The sequence below is a fragment of the Scomber japonicus genome, chromosome 9, assembly GCF_027409825.1.
Source record: "Scomber japonicus isolate fScoJap1 chromosome 9, fScoJap1.pri, whole genome shotgun sequence".
Taxonomy (NCBI): domain Eukaryota; kingdom Metazoa; phylum Chordata; class Actinopteri; order Scombriformes; family Scombridae; genus Scomber; species Scomber japonicus.
The window spans coordinates 27,056,926-27,076,897 of NC_070586.1; the positions used below are offsets into that span (position 1 = coordinate 27,056,926).

The 19,972-nt window shown below is 39.3% G+C and overlaps 2 protein-coding genes across 2 annotated transcripts; both read left to right on the forward strand.

Annotated features, from left to right (window-relative positions):
• The first annotated feature begins 1,423 nt into the window (after positions 1–1,423).
• On the forward strand, positions 1,424–7,036 carry got1l1 (glutamic-oxaloacetic transaminase 1 like 1). The gene is made up of 8 exons (XM_053325565.1): positions 1,424–1,598; positions 2,548–2,729; positions 2,963–3,089; positions 4,630–4,847; positions 4,953–5,103; positions 5,821–5,986; positions 6,296–6,438; positions 6,897–7,036. Exons 1-8 carry the CDS (start codon positions 1,424–1,426, stop codon positions 7,034–7,036), a joined length of 1,302 nt encoding a protein of 433 aa, XP_053181540.1.
• An 8,310-nt stretch (positions 7,037–15,346) lies between these two features.
• On the forward strand, positions 15,347–17,196 carry prlhr2a (prolactin releasing hormone receptor 2a). The gene is made up of 2 exons (XM_053324766.1): positions 15,347–15,807; positions 16,560–17,196. The coding sequence occupies exons 1-2, from the start codon at positions 15,347–15,349 to the stop codon at positions 17,194–17,196; spliced, it is 1,098 nt and encodes a 365-aa protein (XP_053180741.1).
• Positions 17,197–19,972: the final 2,776 nt, after the last annotated feature.

Here is a 19,972-nt window from a genome sequence, read left to right on the forward strand (position 1 = left end):
TAGCCTTTGTGTTTGGATTTCTGGTTCGCTTGTTTGTGCCATGGACATCTGGGCAAATACAGATAACCTGACACACATTTCAGCTGCAGCCATAATAAGGTTCGATGGGGGAAAACATGTTTGGCAATCTACGACGTCAAAGCTTTATATTGGGTTGTCACTCAGAGAAAAATGAAAGGCACTCATGATTACGCCTACCAGTCTGTATAATGACACACAGGAATATTCTGTGACATAAAAGGTAAAAATAGGAATTTCTCTGTTGACATCTGTCTCTATAGACATGAATACAGTGCACCCATAAGGCATATAATTATTTTTTCTATATATTCTTTGCCTGGAAAACTTTGAATCCGCCATTACACATAATAATACTACTGCTATTGTAATGGCTGATTCTCTGAAGGCTGTTGGCAAAAACAGTAGTTTGACAAATAGCACTGTGGTATAAAGTACAGTGGATGAGGCAGGTTTGGGGAAAGTGTATCTCTTAAAGTACTTTTTTTCTTAAATTACTCCTGGTCAGCTAATTGACAAGACTAACTGCCTGGTTTGGCCATCTACTGCCATCTAGTGCAGTGGTTTATGATTACTAGTTTCATGAAAATGTACTCTAATGGTTGGATCACTGCTTTTTTCTTCCATATAATTGCTACAAGATGTTCTGGTTTTCCAACAGGTTTTCAGCCACTGTGAGGATCACTGCTACTTCTCTTCCAGAAGAAAAGCCAGCGTCATTTGCACTATAGTTATATATAGATATATATAATTTGTAGTGTTAAGAGCATTACACTGTAGGGAAGTCAATGCATAGTCTTCATATCCGACTGAGAATATGTCAGGTGTGAAGGTACATATAGAAAATGACTCCACATTTGAATCTATATGAAACTCAAACCTCACATTAAGATGCAAGCTTGATGCATGCTAATTAAATTCTCAGAAACATCATAAACTCTGTGGGAATGAAGCCTGCATCAGCAAAACCTATGAATGCAGAAAATCCTTATGCAAAATTATGTCCAGCTCATGTTGATCCCACAAATACTTATTAAAATGAAGCTTGGGGCAGTTAAATACTTCCCAAACATGGGCAAGTCACTGTGTGTAAGCTACCTCAACAAACCTTAATGGGGAGCAGAGGGGCTTCTTTTTTGTTATCAGTAAGTGTGCAACGTCTGGTGTCTTTTCTTCACCAAAAAACCGAAACGTGATTCTTTCATTTGTACACACAGACCAGTCTATTTGATCATAGCTCACTGCAATGGCAAAAGTAAACTCACCGGACCCACAAATTACGGAGTAACAAACTCATCCATCACCGTTGCCTCGGCGACAGTATCCAAATACGTGCCGTAGCCTGGCAACCGTGCCTAAACAAAAGGCTTGCTACCAGTGGGCTGATTTTGTCCCTGGGTTCAAGATGAGCCGACCTGCCAGCAGTCTTAATGAAAGAAGGGTCAACCAAAATGAAGAACCACAGGGTGACCTCTCTGTGTTCACCAAAACTCACGCCGCTGAGATGAATCCTGACACAAGACTATTGTCCGCCTTCAAGACAGACACTCACGCCAGCAAAGTTTACCTGGCAGGGAGAGGTGAGTACGCTCATCTGAATTAATGCAAAATCAGTTTTATTTATTTATTTGTTTATGTATTTATTTTTTGTCTCCCTTTAGAGTCCCCGACCTAGAAACAAGGGGGAAGGCAGGGTCTTCTGCCAGGATTGCCACTTTACATATGGGTTTCAAGTAATTATGGGAAGACATTATGTTATCAAGTTTCGTAGCTAAAATAGACTTCATTAATCAATGTCAGAGATGTTGTGCAGTCAAATGATTTTGACTCACAAAAATGCAATTGCTATCGAGAATCAGCATAGTAGCATGTAAAAATGTTTGCTTGCGTTTTATAACTTTGAATGAACAGATCAGCAGAAGATTTAGGTTCAACTATATGTGGCTTCTTCGATTGCTCTGAAAATATACAGGTGACATATTAAATTACTTACTCAGTCTGGTAAAAATCAATCTCTATTGAAAAACTCCTTTCAGTAAAATCAATAGCCAGTGAAGAGTATAGTAGGTGGATTTGTGTGCATGGTTTGTAAGTAAATATGAAGAAGTATATCCATGTGATTTCATCCACAGTGGAAGTGTATGAGGGGGCACTTATAACGCTGGAGTAGGTTGGATTTCCCCTCAGTATCATCAGCAATTTGGCTTAAAGCCTGATAACCTAATAATAATAATAACAATGATGATATGTGGTGTATCTGATGAAACACAACACAATATAGCAAATACAAACATAAAGCCACCCCTCTTCATGCTTTATTTTCTTCATAGTACAATAATTGAAAACAAATGAGTCTTGATATAGGCCTACGGTAGCCTAGAATTAAATAACATAACATCCTAGCAAAATATTTAAACTATTTCAGCTTCAGCTTCAACCTTTTATATGATTTAATTTCAATTAGTTTTCTGTGGTTGTTTCCTTTCTTTTAAATTTGTATTTAATGTTTTAACAATGATTTTTCCACAGAGTATTTCAGTGAAGAGGGGCAGCCGTTCGAGCCTCGTCTCATTGGAAAAATTAAGCAACAGCTGAGCACCGATCCCACTTTGCGTCCAGAGTATCCATCTTCCCTTGGTCTGACAGAATTCACCAGGCGAGCCACAGAGGCTGCTTTGGGGAGGGGATCTAAGGCTGTAGTGGAAAACCGGGTACATATATCTGATTGTAGCTTCTGTGTACTGTATTTTTATACCTCAGTTTGCTCAGCAACAACACATAGAGATGAAACAGCAGCCTGCAGCGGTCCATGCACTCAATCAGTGCCTTCATTACCTGGAGATTGTCTGTTATAGTGAGGGATTTATATCCAGCTTCAAACTCACAACAAATCAATAGAAGATCAGCACTCATACGAATAGCTCTTTCCTGGTTTTTATTGCAGATATTAGGTGTCCAAACTCCTGGTTTCACCAGTGCTGTGCGTCTTGGAGCTGAACTCTTGAGACAGTGGTATGATGTCAGTACTGCTTGTTGGGACGGGCCGGTCTACCTCTCTTCCCCTTGTGACAGTGAGTACAATTTTACTACCTTTTAACAGCATTTAAAGAAACAACCAGTAGTATGTTGGCTTAAAATGTTGCAGTTGAAACTCTTGAAATACAAACAACACACTGTAGCACACACACAATCCCAGCGTGGTGACTGCAGCAGCACGTGCTACTCATTCACCTTTACATATTATTATCCACTGTTCAAAAATACAGGGTGACTCATACCACATATACATATGATTAAGTAATGGGTACTGTATCCATAGCAACACACAATGAGATTTCAGAGGGAAAAACTTGATATCTAGAAGAAAACAAGTGTTTAAAAAGACAAAATGTGAAGAGTTGTACTTCAGATAAGGAGTAGATAGATGATAACAGGTCATAAATACATATATTCACTGAGAGAATCTCACATTTTGCAGATACAGAAACATCTCCAAATGTGTGCAGCTGCGAGAGTAATATAATTTTTTTATAGAGGAAACCTGTATTCAGAAAAAACTCCACCCATATAAAGCGTGTATGCACTGCTAGATTGACACAACTAGGTCAAAACCTCTTAAATGGCTGGTCTGTGTATGAAATGCAGAAGGCTTTTCATTTGTACATCACCTGGTTACCATCAGACATGGATGATGCCAGCATTAGCAGGATTTTTTTTAAATGTAAGTTTAAGTTACAGTACAGTACATTTAACTGAAATACATACATATTGGATGTAGACTTTACAGTGATGTTTAAAGAAGGGTTGAGTTAAGATTTAGGCATTTTTTAACGTCATATTTTACTTCAGTTTCCCACCACAAAATTGTGCAGCTATAATACAAATGATGCTGCAACGCTGAATCTGAATGTGTGAGATGTTTATAAATTTGGAGAGCCCTTCCATTCAAAGCTCCATCCAAACTGCACACCACAGTCTTGCTGCGCTGCCACCCCCTGGACATCACATGCCACCCAGTTGACAGCTCGTGCCACCAAGCTGGACAATCGCCTTTCTTCAGATGGAGCAAGAAAGGCCAAAAGAAACTTTGGACTTGAGCTAAAATATATGATGGAGGACATTAGTGTTATTAATATTATACCAGTCGGTTGGTCAGCTGTAGTATCATGGCTGAAGTTGATCTATGCAAACTGAATAAAACCAGGGGATATTGTCAAGGAACTTAAATAAAACCAGGGGATATTGTCAAGGAACTTAGGTCTCTTCTGCAACAAGAATTGAGTTCAAATTTACACATTTATATAGATGGATCAAAGGATCCAGAGAGTGGGAAAATGGCATTTAAAAACAGACACATGACAGATCAGATGTCAGTATTTACAGCAGAGATTCTGTCAATCTTATGGGAACTTTAGTGGGTTATGTACATTAAACCATACAACTCAGTCATATGCTGTAAGAAATGTATCAACATAGAATTCACAAAGCAAGGTGCAAAGTGGGGTGATCATGCAGTGTAGGCTGTAATTACATGCTAGGGTTTAAAGCAGCAGCAATGTTTGTAACACTTTAGTTATCTAATATAATGTTTTTTCTTGATTATTCCTGCAGACTCATTGGCTGCCATCTTCCAGGCAGCGGGGATTCAAGACATCCGTGAATATTATTACTGGGATGACGAGCAGCGGGGTGTTTGTTTGGAGAAGCTTCTGGGAGATCTGGAGAGGGCTCCCGAGCGAAGTGTTGTTGTTCTGTCAGCCTCTGCTCACTACCCAACGGGAGCAGACCTCTCTCCAAATCAATGGGCCGTGATTACACAACTCATCATGGTAACTGATGTGCACATTTATGCTCTTAAATCAAGGCTAGAATTATATATTTATCAGACGAGTAGCTCTTCACTCTTACTTACATCATCATTTCCTTTTCAACAGAGGCGTAGGCTTTTCCCTTTCCTCTTGCTGCCTGCACAGGGGCTTTGCTATGGAGATTTAGTGCGGGATGCCTGGCCTGTCCAGTACTGTGTGTCACTGGGGATGGAGCTCCTTTGTGCTCAGTCATTCTCCCACTGTTTTGGACTATATGGTGAGAGCAACACTGTACAGTTTGGAGTGGTCCTGCATTTAAAAAAAAATACAGCCAACCAATTTAAACACAATGTTCTTTTGTCCAAGTAAAAGAAAATTAAGTGTTTTCTATTATCCAATTTTACATTTTACTCTCTCAATAGCTTTTTAATAACCTCAGGAAACTCATTTTGTGGTAGATCAGCTTTTTGTGTGTGTATGACCTTGAATATTCACTCATCTATGGCTGAGTGGCTTTTTTATTCTCTGATTTAAAGGACCAGTGTGTAGGATTTAGTGACATCTAGCAGTGAGTTTGTAGATTGCAACCGACTGTATACCCATCCCTTCCCCTCCATCTCCCCTTCCAAGCATGTAGAGGAACCTATGGTGGTTTTCAACTCCCTAAACTCCCCAGGGCCCTCCCTATAGAGCCAATGTTTGCTTTAGTCATTCTGGGCTACTGTAGAAACACAGTGGTGCAACATGGTAGGAAGCAGACCCACTCCCCATGTAGATGGCTCATTCTAAGGTAACGAAAACCCAATAATTCTTATTTTCAGTTGATTATACATCAATTAAAACATACTTATGAATGTTATATTCAATTTCTGCCAACTTTCCGTTCTGCTAGATGCCACCAAATTGTACACACTGGACATTTAAAAGTGTCCTCTGTCAAATATATCAGTGCAGTCAGAGGTAGAAAGCGTAACATTATGTCATGCTTCTTCAGGTGAAGCTGTTGCACACCTCCTGTGTGTCTTAAAGCACAACTCCCTCCTGTTAGCAGTCCAGTCTCAAGCTGACAAAATAGTCAGATCACTGTGGGCCGAGCCGTCTGCTGGAGGAGCGCATGTTGTTGCCACTGTACTCAGTAACCCAGCCCATCTTGTTGAATGGTGAGTCACGCTATTTTGAACAACACTCTGGTATTTAAAGAATTTGACTTGGACTGCGTCATTGCCACTGCTTCAATAGATGTCCTTAATGATGGCTGTCTACCATGTCTTCAGGCATGCCAGGCTTCAAAAACTGAAAAAGTTGAAGTGGCAATGTGTCAAGAGCACAAAATAAAAGTATTTATTGGACAATTTCCTCACTGACAAAATGCCACTTTTGCTCGCTGGATGTTTGATGTTGATGATGACATTTGGAAGATACAAAATTCTGACATTTTTTCTCACATGATGTCCACTGTATTTTCCCAGGCAGGGAGAAGTGAAGCGCATTGTGCAAAGATGTATGCTCATCAGAGAAGTCTTAAGAGAAAGGCTGAGGCTTTTGGGATCTCCAGGTTGCTGGGACCACCTGACTCAACAAAGTGGACTCTACTGTTGCACAGGCTTGAATGGTGGGGCACACAAGACACTGTCTGAATGTTCTGATAATTACTTTTCTGCATTGTGAAATTCTTCGATATACATCATTGGTATTCACAGTACATTTTTACATATTCATCACATATTCCAATCATTGCACGCCATACAAATTTAGGAATAATATTGAACCCAATCATGTCTGGACAACTGCAGGCTTTAACCTTAATAGGAAATATCAAAATACTTTCAAGGTATTTGCAGGAAATATGTTTTTACAGAGCTTTCACAGCCTTTTATTGATTATGAACAAATACTAAGAACAGTAGAAATCATTGCTAATAATATGATTACGTTACATAGACAGAAATAGACAAAATGTGTTCCTGAAGGATATTTTGTTTAAATACTACAATTTTTTGAAGTATAAACAACAGAAGAGCCAACATCATGAATACCAATGTGCTCATACAGTATTTGTTCTGCTTTTTAGGTCAGCAGGTGGAATTTCTGACAAAGAAGAGACATGTGTACCTCCTTCCCAAGGGCTGTCTAAACATGAGCGCAATCAACAGCCGTAACCTGGACTATATAGCCGAGTCCATCCATCTGGCTCTGACCACTTCACTCTGACCATGAGGCTTTTGATCTAGATCTTAAATCAGTGAAATCAAAGAGGCCATTGTGCCTGACTGAAACGCATAGATTTCAGCCTTTCATATGTTTCATTTGAAATGCTCAATTTCAGGTTTGCTGTAATTTCAGTTCAAGTGATTACAAAGAGACATACACAGTATACAGACATATGTGAATATTTGTAGAGAATTTCATTTGGAATGTAGGTTATATAGCCCATTTATATTTATTTATTTATTTATCTGTCTGTTGTCTCACTATCAGCCTCCTAAGTTGTTAGAAGTTCACCATTTTTGGAAAATGTGATTCTTTTCTTTCATGCACAGAGTCAAATATCAATACTTCATAATACTGCAATTGTTCAATAGAAAGCATTTAACTTATTTTAGTGGTGCTGGTAATTCAAAGACAAGTAGCTGCATTTTGCTTACTGCATTAAAAGCAGAAAGGAGTTTCCCCTGTTTCATAACCTCCCTTAAACTGATGCGAACATCATTCAGAAAAATACATCCTATGTACATTGGATACATTGAAAACATATGCTGTGGATATAGCAGATCACAGCTGCTTTCATGATTCAACTGGGTTTACTAAATAAACAGCCACAACTTTCACCAGCAAGTCTGATATATACAAACATACAGAACACACAAGCTTGATGCATTTCTATGGCCGTTTTTGATCCTTTGTTTCTTTTGCCTCCTATTACATTTCTTCTGAGCAACCAGTCATGTGTCAGTGCAGGACTGGTTTAATAATAGCCACAATTAAAATTTGATTGGAAGTAGCAGACAGGAGAAATTATAAAAAAGATAATATCAGTTATATTAATTATAAATGTATTTCCTGGAGGCGATCATTGTTTTAAAATGTTGTGCAAGGCAGCTTCTAAAAAGAGATTTACTTGTATTGGCTTACTCAGAGACTGTATTGTCATATGCCCCAGATATTATTTTAGAAACATTTCCTTTCCGCTCAACTAATTTCCAAATGCTCTGAATATATTTTAAAAGGAAATTATTGTTTATCTGGAAACATCAGTGAGTAATCCCTCTTCATGAACATCTGTGTAGCAGTAATGGAGCAATACAAAAAAATAGTATTATTGTGTTGTTTTTCTTTTTGTATTGTTTGTGCACAAAGATAACATAGTATTAGAAAACACAAGGCTTTTATTTAACTAAGACTAACTTTATATCCTTGGTAGCCCTCCTTTAATTTGTGATATGTGCCACTATTGTACTGTATGCTGTTCAGTTCTGAGAAACAGGTTGCAACATGGTATTTAATGGAGGCAGTGTGCTCGCTCTTTTCATTTTAGTGACCTCGGGTGTACACTGAGGGTAATCAACATCTGCCATCATACATAGTCCGAGCCATTAGATGCTGTCTGGAGCCCTTTGATTTGCATCTGAGCATGCTTACATGTATTGCAGGTACTCACTCGTTACACAGGTTTGAAGTTTGGAATAAGTGTTTACATGCATCCTCATATTCCACATGCAGTTATATCACACACATGTTTAAGAGCATTTTCTCAATACGAATATTAATATGGAACCTGAATTTACTAGATTCCTACTGAGTGATATTAAATAGGAATATAAAAGTGAGTGAACAAAATTTTTCAAAAGCTAAATGTATGTATCATCTGATTTAAAATGTAAAACTGTCCTCTTAAACAGTGATCACCATTAGCCAAGATGTGGGCATGATATTTTGGGAAACCACTTTCCTATAAGTCGCTCTTTATGATAAGTCACTCTTTATGATTCATAATAATGCAATAATAATTTACTAATGTTGATCAATTATATTCTAATGTTTAAATGTTGATTATCCATGAATAAATGCTCATTGGCTTTTCACTGAGGCCATCATGTTTGCAGTAGTAACTGATGATAAGTCATTATTAAAATCCCCCTGTACTCCAAACCTCATTAGTTTGAACTTGACTGTGCAGAATGATGAACAGTATGTGCAGAGTTTGACACAAGAAGAGCCTCCAGACTGCTGAAGAGGAAAGTTTCTCTGTGCCCGCCTTAAATCTGAGTTTCAGGCATGTACCTGTGAACGTGACTTGTGACATCACAATCAGGTCTAATCGTGGTCCAAGATTAAACTTACACAAGTATGGTGTGGAAACTTGAAGGTTGCCATGCACACAAACTAAAAGAGAAATCTTATTTCCAGCAGAAAATATCAGTACTTGTATATTCATAGATTGCAGATTGTTTTCAGTGAGGGGAAGAAGAAGAACAATTTGAATCAGGTAATTTAATTTTTTTTGTGGCCAGGAGACACATAATATAAGATAGAGGGGACCTTTAAAAGATTTCTGCAATAACCTGCTATTCAGTCAGGTCAGTTGTCAGAGCAGAAAAAAGGGATTCTTCTTAACCTGGCAACCAAGTTGTTATTATTGGTGGCTGATTTCGATGAATAGAATAGAATAGAATAGATATTTATTGTGAAATTGAGATGCAACCCCTTATTAGTGCAAATTATGAAAGTGCAAAGATAAAAACATTAATACTAGGATAAAAATAAATAAATAAATAAATGAATAAAAACCAAGCACACACCTTACATACAACATGTCATTCAAGTTATTGCACAATCAACCAGATCACTCAGACACATTTATTTCAAGCCTCCATTGCATTCAGTGACAAAATTGCTCTTGGGTAAAAGATGTTCTTGAACCTGTTTGTTTATTGACCTGTATCTTCTGCCAGAGGTCTAATAAAGAGGACTAATAAAGCTAATTGTTACAACTTATGAAAAAAGAGTCTTATTGAAAAGTGCTATATTTTTGTGAAAAGCACAGTGTAAAAAAAAAAAGCCAGCTTTTTCTGTCCCTGTCATGTTATCCATTCAATACCAATCACTTCTGAACAGTGACTTTGATGTTTGGCTGGACTCTGAAGGAGCAATTGTACTCCAGATAGTCTCAATAATTGTTCATTGAACTTTTGTCTTGTCAGAACAGATTTTTAAATCAAGATGCCAATCAAGACAATGTCAATTTAGGGAACATTGGATACCACTGAGTGGACTCGAGCCAGCCTTTGATTGCCACAGGAGTAAATGATTTCAGGTGTTCATCTGCTGGTACAGATAAGCTACATTCACACCGCAGGCCTTAATGCTCAATTCCGATTTATTGCTCAAATCCTGGCTGTTCATATTACACATATTAAATATGGCCTCCTGAAGTGACCCGCATGCTGAGTTGATCATTAATGACGTCACGCACAGAACAATGTTTACGGAAGCGAACATGGCAACAGCAACAGCTAATGAAGTTACTGGTAGTCTCATTCATAGACATAATTTATTATGTCTATGGTCTCATTTATGGTCTAATGCTAAAAAAACAGTGTGTGGCGGGAGCCAGCAAATTTGTGAGCGGGTGATGTTAAAAAGGAGGAAGAGGAGAAAGAAAATTAATACTTTAATGATGTCTTTATGCAGAGCATTAGCTGTGTGTTGCTCTAGAATAACGTCAAAGTCACATTAAATGCGACCTGACTGTTCAGATATGAAAATCTGATATGTATCCGATTCAGGCCTGAATCCAATTTGAAAATGTCAGATTCAATGCGACTTGTGCTGTTCACATTGTCAGAAACAAATCAGATATGGGTCACATATTGAGCAAACAAATTGGATTCAGGTCACTTTTAACTGCGGTGTGAACGTAGCCATATTGACTGAACAAAGCCTATTAACTTTGAACAAAGAGAGCTCATAATATTGTCCAAATGACAATTACTGTCAAAATTATTCACTGACAACATATTAACAAATTGTCGCAAGAATAATGTGCCTCTCTGCAATAATAATATTTAAAATAGTGCCTCACTTGCTCATGTCATTGTACAATATTTAAGCCTTAATGCTCTTGGCAGGACATGCTTTCATAAAAAAACATTTTCTGATTCATTGATACATGAAATTGTGTTTCTTTAGTGATGCCACGTTAAGCTTGAGCTGCCACACCTGTACTGGTATTATTTAGAGTATCTGTAAACTAGTGTTCCTGTCAAAGCCTAGTTGCTCTGTAGCTTAATCATGAGTCAATAGAGGCACTAGTTGATATTAATGACTGTGAACCTGGTAAATGTAAAGGTTTGAGCAAGTTTGCTGAAATACTTTTGAAACTAGGTTTCAAAGCATCAGTATTACTTTCATTATATATTAAGTTGTGAGCACTGAGATAATGGTGCTGTGAAGAGTTAAGGGATCACAGGAGTTTTCAATTAATCCTGTCACCTATCATAGGCTACTGTACTTAACATAAAACTCATGTGTGTATAAACTCTTACAGAGTAATATACAACTGCAGTCAGCTGAATGTATATACAAAACTACATGAAAGCAAAATCCAGATTGTTAAAAAAAAAATTCGAGATGTATGTAATATAATAACAAAGTGATTTTTTTTTATGAGTGACACCAGCAGTTCATATGCACCATAGAGCACAGTAAATGCATGTCAAAATGAAATGATCATGGGAGCCATATTAGACTTAGACATTACATACCACAAAATAGATTGGCACACATTTTTCTCTCGTCTAAAGTCACCAGTCCTCTGCAGGCTTTCAATGTTGAAGGCTTTATAATGTCAGTGTAAAGCTGTAAGTCACCAGATCATCTTTCTTCTTGCTCAAAGTTTGGAGTCGTGTTGTCTTCACTCTGTGTTTAACCTTTGAGACAGTTGAAATACTTACTGTACCTCTGTGCATACAGTTTTTGAGGGGGTCAGGGTGTCATACTGCACTTGACTTTACCCCAAAGCTGCAGTGCTATTGCTCCCAGCAGCTATTCAGTCAAGTGTCTGTCACTTAAAAGAAGAGCCCTTAAATTTCAGAGTGTGACCACGAATCCACGGATGCAGTTTGGGTGTGTAATTTGACTACAGTCGTCTTGGAAACTCACCAGCCTTAATTTACCTGTGTGACTGCTTTTCCAACTGTAATTCAATATTTCCTCATGCATCAACATTCACAGAGTTAATATGCAAATCTACATAAAGCTGACCCTATTTAAATGAATGCATACAGTTGACAGCTTGTTTATTAACAGAGATATTAAGCCTGGAACAGAATAACTACACATGGCTGCTGTTTAGTATTTCGGTTGTATGAATTTGAGAACATGGAATACAAAGCAAGATGAAACTTGCCTTAATTATTCAAGCAGAGTGAGAAAAAAAATCTTTGTCTTCCTGTTTTTTGTTTGAGAAGAAATCCAATTTTATCATCCTCACAAAGTTTTGACAAGAAGTTCTTTTAGTTGGCATAGAAGAGATTTTCATAATATTTTTCTGTGCTGGTTCTTTTCAAAGTTGAATGTCTTGAACAACAATATAGAGTAAGCTGAACCTCATTTGACAACTTTTAAACCAGAAGTTCAATGTATTCAATAATCTAAAAGGGATCAATTCAGGCCTACCTCTTTTTAAGCACACCCTGCTGACAGGGGACTGAATGCTATTGGCTGCATGCTGGAAGGAGAGCAGAGAAAGTAATTAGAGTTGATAACATCCAAACTTTTGTAGCTTTAAATAAACAAGCCTGAGCCTCAGACACACCATGAACACAACCTCCGCTGTGAACATCACATCAAGATCTCCTTACCAAGCCTGGTCATCCAGACTTCACAGCAGGCTATCAATTCAGAATCAATCCACTAATGTCAGCATATGGCCACGATTGTTTTGTCTCATGCCTGTCTTGTTTAGGAGAAACTGAGAGTAAGTTTGCACAAATGAAACACCATCCCAACAGAGCTCCATCTCTGATTGTCTCTCTCACAAAGGCTACCCAACATTCAGACACCACATCACGTCACCTCCTTATCAGTCTGCCCCCCAGTCCCTTTAGCAAACATGTGAGACCAGTGAAGGATTACAGTTCAAACATGAGAGCCATAAAGGTGAAATCTCAGCTGCTTTCATCCAAACAGCAGTGTGACCTTTTGTGCATACATAAAAAGGCAGCTTAACCCTTCACTCATTACGGATATAAGTCTCTCATGTTAATGGATTTTTAATAGTTCCTCCATATATCTTAATGTAAAAATGTAACATTTATCAGCTGCTCAGATATTGATCCAGTAGGGCATTATTTTTTAATATTGCAGAAGCCAGTATACAGCAGAGGAATATTACAATAAGACCAAATATTGAATGAAATGAATGAACATCTTTTGTTGGTGTGACTGTTGGAATATTGTGTATGTTTTTTCATTGAGACTCTGTTAGGGTAAACTATTTTCCACGGAGACACGTGCGTCAGAAGCTCCAGTCATCAGAGCTGTCAGTCAAGTTAAAAAGGCAGCTATAAAGCCGAGCCATCCGCCGGCAGCCGAACCGCACTTGTTGATCACCTTCACACACCCACACACACACTTCACAACGATTTTCCACACAGGTGATTACAACGCAAATCGATACTGGCACATGCAACACCAAAAGCTCAGGGTGTGAATGTCCAGAGAAACACCGCATGCGTTCATTTGTGGTAGAGACGAGCCTCTCTCTCCAGAGGCGCACAGAGGCTCTGCGCTGGATCTCCATCAGCTTCTCCTGTCCGTCTATCACCAACACTGATACGGTAAGGTGTGCTCGAGACATCTCTGTAATATCTGCATAGTTCTTTAAAACTGCATCAGGAGATAACTTGGCTGCATCTCTTTTCGTGAGAAATAATGGTTTAATTAAACCCTTTTACTGGACTGTAAAAGTATGAAGTCTTTTTTTCACAGAATTGCTGCAGCCATGAATATTTCTTCTTTCTGTCATTATATTCACATATTGATGATGATCTCACAAATTGTATGTGAATCAAATTGCTGCAGCTTCTTCTGTTTGGCTATTTATGTAAATTATAGCTCTCTGGTGCATCTGATATTGTCAGATATTGAGACATGATATTATTTCCTGTGTTCCTTTTTGTCAGCTGATAACTTCAAGAGGGATTTTGGTTAACTGTCATATGTAGAACTGTGAAAGTTTGGGACTTCTTGTGTCAGTTAGGAGAGAGATTATTTTCTTTACATTTTGTCAGTCAAGAAATAAGAGTCACGTGGGATTTTCTGTCTCTATATCCTTTTATTCACATATTCACATATTCAAATAGATAAATATTATTTTATCCAGCATTTGAGTATTAGATTAGATCATAATGGGCACGTTGGCACCTTGCATGACAGCCTTTGCCATCAGTGTATGAATGTGTGAGTGTGAATGAGTGAATGTTGACATGCAGTAAAAACGCTGTGAGTAATCAGAAGACTAGAAAAAAGAGCACTAAAAAGGCAGCCCATCTACCATTCAATCAAATAAGTCTTTACATCATGACTAAGTTTTTATGCCTCAGTAGTGTCATGTTGTCATACACTTACATCAGGTCCTGAAGTTTACATCAGTTGTGTTAAATATAATTGAATTGATGTGAACTGAACGGCAGCATATCCACAGTGTATAAATAGTGCAGCGGCTTTGCTTTAACATTCAATCTTTTTCTTGTAGTTCTGAAGATCTGATGAAATAATTGAAAGGCAAGGCTGCAATGATACTCGTTCAAATATAGCCACACAGCAAACTTTAATGTCTTCTAATAAAATCAGGCTCCTCCATTTGGACCCTCAGGACTGTAAATGTGTTATCTGATTAGAATTTCACAGAGGAATTTGCTCATTCAACTGCACAGCTTATCTGCTGTTACACTGGATAACAATAAGTGTGTGTGTGTGTGTGTGTGTGTGTGTGTGTGTGTGTGTGTGTGTGTGTGTGTGTGTGTGTGTGTGTGTGTGTGTGTGTGTGTAGGAGGGTGGTTCCATTGATGTTAAATTACTGACACAAACCAAATGTAGTAGGGATCTTTTGTTCCCCAGTCATGCTCAGAGATAAGCACATCCTTGTTTGCAGATGCCACACACACATGCAATATCTAGCATTTAAAGGTGCAGTTTGCAGGATTTAGTGGTATCGAGCGGTGAGGTGCCAGAGTGCAACAAATTGAATATGTGGTAGTGAAATATGGCGAGCTTGATGGAAGAGGGCCCACACCCTATGTAAATGTAAAGGGCTCATTCTAAGGTAGCAAAACAGAATGGTTTTTATATTTAGGTGACACAACTAACTAAATGTACTTATGAATGTTATGGTCCATTTCTGACAAGCTATAGATGCCACTAAATTCTACACACTGCACCTTTAACTCATCTTGTTGAATACATGTAGTTTATAGTAATCATGATTTCACCCCTCCAGGTTGACATCAGTCTTTTTGGATGGAGGGTATAGGCAGTGGCTGGGCCGCAGAGCTCACCCCACCATGTATGATGCATGATGGGAGCAAGAACAACACCAGTCAGATCTTTGAGGTGGCGCTGCAGAACGGCTCCTCCAAGCGCAGCTCACAGTTTGTGGGTGTGGAACTGCTGCAGTCCTTCAAGCTGCTCATCATTCCATGCTACACCCTGGTGGCTCTTGTGGGCGTTTTTGGCAACTACCTGCTCCTGTATGTCATTTGCCGCACCCGCAAGATGCACAATGTCACCAACTTTTTCATCGGAAACCTGGCCTTCTCTGACATGCTCATGTGCGCTACATGTGTTCCCTTCACACTGGCCTATGCATTCAACCCACACGGCTGGGTGTTTGGCCGATTCATGTGCTATCTGGTTTATCTCATCCAGCCAGTGACAGTGTACGTGTCAGTCTTCACTCTCACTGCCATCGGCGTGGACAGGTAAGTCACAATAAGCTTGGGGACTGTGGATAGACTCCTTATTTACATGCATTTCACAGACATATCCTGTCATGCATCATCAGATAAGCCAAAACAAGTAAAAGGTTTTCAGCCTGAGGCATTTATTCAACCTACTTAGTAACCTTGTTGAATATTCAACACAAATGCAGAAATACAGTGAATAATTTGACACAAAATGAATCTCAGTGGCAGATGTGAGTTTTTAGGACTGCAGTGACAAAATATAACCATCACACAGTGTAGTATTTTTTTTCTTTAGTCCTCCTTAAAAGCTCTAGTACAAATGTAAGTATCACTTGAGATATTTCAAGGATAATAGATAAAAGCTTTAGTATTTCTTTAGTGGGTGCTCGTGCTACACAGCAGATATAAAGCTATTACACTCAATACTATCCTATAGATGATCATTTTGTGTTTTCTCCAAATTGAAACCTGTCTCTGACTCAAGGATAAAAAGTATGGAGGATGATTTAACTGGCCATGGTACATTTCACCATTGCTTGGGGTTTCAAGGTTTTGCGATTCTTTCACCAGCCTGTGTGTCAAACAGCCAACTTGTCTATTTACTTTGGATACAGCAGCAGTGCTGAATTGGATTTGAGAATTGTGAAGCTCAGTACATTTTTTGTGCTGTCATTTGCCAGCTGGAAAAATGTTCTTTACTCAAGATAAACAGAACCCATTTAAATCTGATTTAAGAATTGAGGCTCTTCTTCTCTTCTTCTGTGTAGATACTATGCCACTGTGCATCCTCTGAAGAAGCGTATCTCAGTCTTGGCGTGCACCTACCTCCTGTCTGCCATCTGGCTGCTGTCCTGTGGTCTCGTGGCTCCAGCTGTGGCTCACACCTACCATGTGGAGTTTAAGAACGAGGGTTTCACCATCTGTGAGGAGTTCTGGATGGGCCAAGAGAGGGAGCGGCTGGCCTATGCATACAGCACTCTCTTCATCACCTATGTCCTGCCTCTTTCTGCACTCTGCATCTCATACCTGTGCATCTCTGTTAAACTGCGGAACTGTGTCGTACCTGGCCATCACACCCAGAGCCAGGCAGAGGCTCAGCGCATGCGGAAACGCAAGACCTTCCGCCTGGTGAGCCTGGTGGTAGCAGCCTTTGGTGTCTGCTGGATGCCCATCAGTGTGTTCAACATCCTGCGTGATATCGACATTGACCTGATTGATAAGCAGTACTTCCTGCTCATTCAGCTATTCTGTCACCTGTGTGCCATGAGTTCCTCCTGCTGTAACCCTTTCCTCTACGCTTGGTTGCATGACCGCTTCCGTGCTGAGCTTCGCAAAATGTTCACCTGCCGGCGTCGCATTGGCATCTCGGCCAATAACTGCGCCACAGCAAGCGTGGTGTTGTGAAGGACCAGACAGTCCTTACTTCTTTGGACTGTAAATTACAGTCAGTTACATATATAGATAGGATGCAATTAACCTGTGTGTTGAGACAAATTTAATCTCATGACACTCAAAGTGTACCTATGTGACCATCATAGTTTGCGATGTGCCAAAAACTTTGCTCTGTTGTGTATAGGCCTCAGCTTGACAATGATATGACAGTCAATGCAGTGTTTGTGCTAATGCAATCACATGGATCTGCCTGTCTTTTTGTAAATAATAACATTGAACTAGCTCTTTCATATTATTGGATGATCTGTTTTGGTGTGTGAACCATGATTATTTTTTCTTTTCGCCAGACTTTTATCTAATTTATATAAAGGATAAGGCTCGCCACAGTTTTTATATTTAGGGCCCGAGCGCTGACCAGCGCGAAGCCCTATTGTTTTTGCCATGATTATTATTCTTCTTCTTTTTCTCTCACAACGACGGCCTTTTTGCCCCCCTGAACGTGCCTGAAAAGTCACCAAAGTTTGCATGCAAGCCAGACCCGGCGAAAATTTTGATATTTTATGGTTTGCACAAATGGGCGTGGCAAAATGGCTCTCTAGCGCCCCCTACAAAATCAATAATAGCGAGCCCCTCGTGACAGATTGTCATAGAGAAACGAAACTTGGTACACATGTTCAACACGAAAAGACGCACCAAAAAGTCTCTTGGACACATACCCTAACACCAACAGGAAGTCGGCCATTTTGAATCAAAATATTGATTTTAATGCAGATTGTGGCATCATATTTGAACAAACTAGTCCTAGAGTTTTCATCCCATCCACTTCAAATTCACACAGAATCATCTTGAGACATTGGAGATGAATAGTTATCAAAAGCTTTTTCCCTCGTCATTCCTGGTTGCCGTGGTGACGTGGCGAATTTCGATCCTTCGCCATGAAAATTCAAACCCTCATAACTTGACTCCACATGGTCTGAGCTTTTCCAAATTTAATATGCTTGTTCAGTGTCCCCGTCTGAACACATGTACAGTCTCATATTTAGTCACAGTCATAGCGCCCCCTACTGGCAACAGGAAGTCACTTGCTTCAGTCTTTCACTGATTACTCCCATAATCTTAAGTATTTATACCTGAAATTGACTCAGCTGAGACATAAGACCTTGGTGATGCTACATTCTGCAACTCATGACCCATCATCAAATACTGTTGCCATGACAACGCATTCAACGCCATGAAAATACGATTACAGTTTTCAGAGGCAAAGGATGCCTTTACGGTAACGAAACTCAACACACACATCTGGAGTGGGTTCATTTAACATCCTATGTACTTCAATGGGATGGGCGTGACTAAACGGCTCAATAGCGCCCCCTTGAATATTTCAAAATTGAACCTCAGCCTTCCCGATTGACATAGAAGAATGAAATTCGGCAGGTTTATGTATCATCTCCAGACGCACAAAAACGCAATTTAGACCCATACCCTAAGTCCAACAGGAAGTCGGCCATCTTGGGAAAAATGCTCAATTTTGGTGAGTGTTTTGGTCATTTACACGCATCATACTTGAACAAACTAGTCCTAGGGATTTCATCCCATCCACTTCAAATTCACACACAATCATCTTGAGACATTGGAGATGAAAAGTTATCAAAAGCTTTTTCGTCCGTCATTCCTGGTTGCCATGGTGACATGGCGAATTTCGATGTCTCGCCATGAAATTTCAAACCCTCATAACTTGACTCCACATGGTCTGAGCTTTTCCAAATTTAATATGCTTGTTCAGTGTCCCGGTCTGAACACATGTACAGTCTCATATTTAGTGACAGTCATAGTGCCACCTACTGGCAACAGGAAGTCACTTGCTTCATTCTTTCACTAATTACTCTCATAATCTTAAGTATTTACACCTGAAATTGACTCAGCTAAGACATAACGCCACTTATCAAAATCTTTTTTATGACTTCTTCCTGTTGGGCGTGGCTGTGCGGACAATTTCGATGCTTCGCCATGAGGCAGGAAGTCCTTATAACTCCTACAGACATTGTCCTGTCTACACCAAATTCATCATGCATGGAGAGGGTCCCGCCCTGAACACATCTATGCATCAATACTGTGTCAAATACACAGCGCCACCTACTGGACACAGGAAGTAAGCCTCATATGACAAACATTATCCGATTTATATGAAATTTACAGGATGTGTTCTCCACATCATACACTGCAACATGACATATAATTGGTGGGTGATCTCTAACGCCACCTAGTGGACACATGCAATGTGACTTAGCCCCATCACACAACATTCATTACAAGCCCAGGTGCCAAGACGTCTACGTGCCCGCTGTGTCTGCCGTGTGACTGCAGCACGCACCGACATGCGAGTACCGGGCAGTGCATGGGGGCGCGAGGGCCCGTTCATCACTGCTTGCAGTTTTAATCTTCTTATTGTCATCTCCCATGAGAAAAACCCAACAATAAAGCATTTATCTATCTCCTGATACTTTCTGACTTCCTTATCATCCTTTCTGTTCTTAGCCTCAATAGTATTTCAAAACAGTCAGAAATATACACTTGATTTAAAAAAGGGACTTTTTTTTTTTTAGCTATGGATGATTCATTTAAAGAAGCACATTCAATCATCTAATTGCACTTACAGTGAACATGTAGTACATAAACTATCTGGGAGCAATACCAAATAAAATACAGTGCTCATGTTAGTAGGATTAATTGTTGGCAATGGGCTTGTCTTGGTATTTATTTACAATAAGAAACATATGGAATATCACCA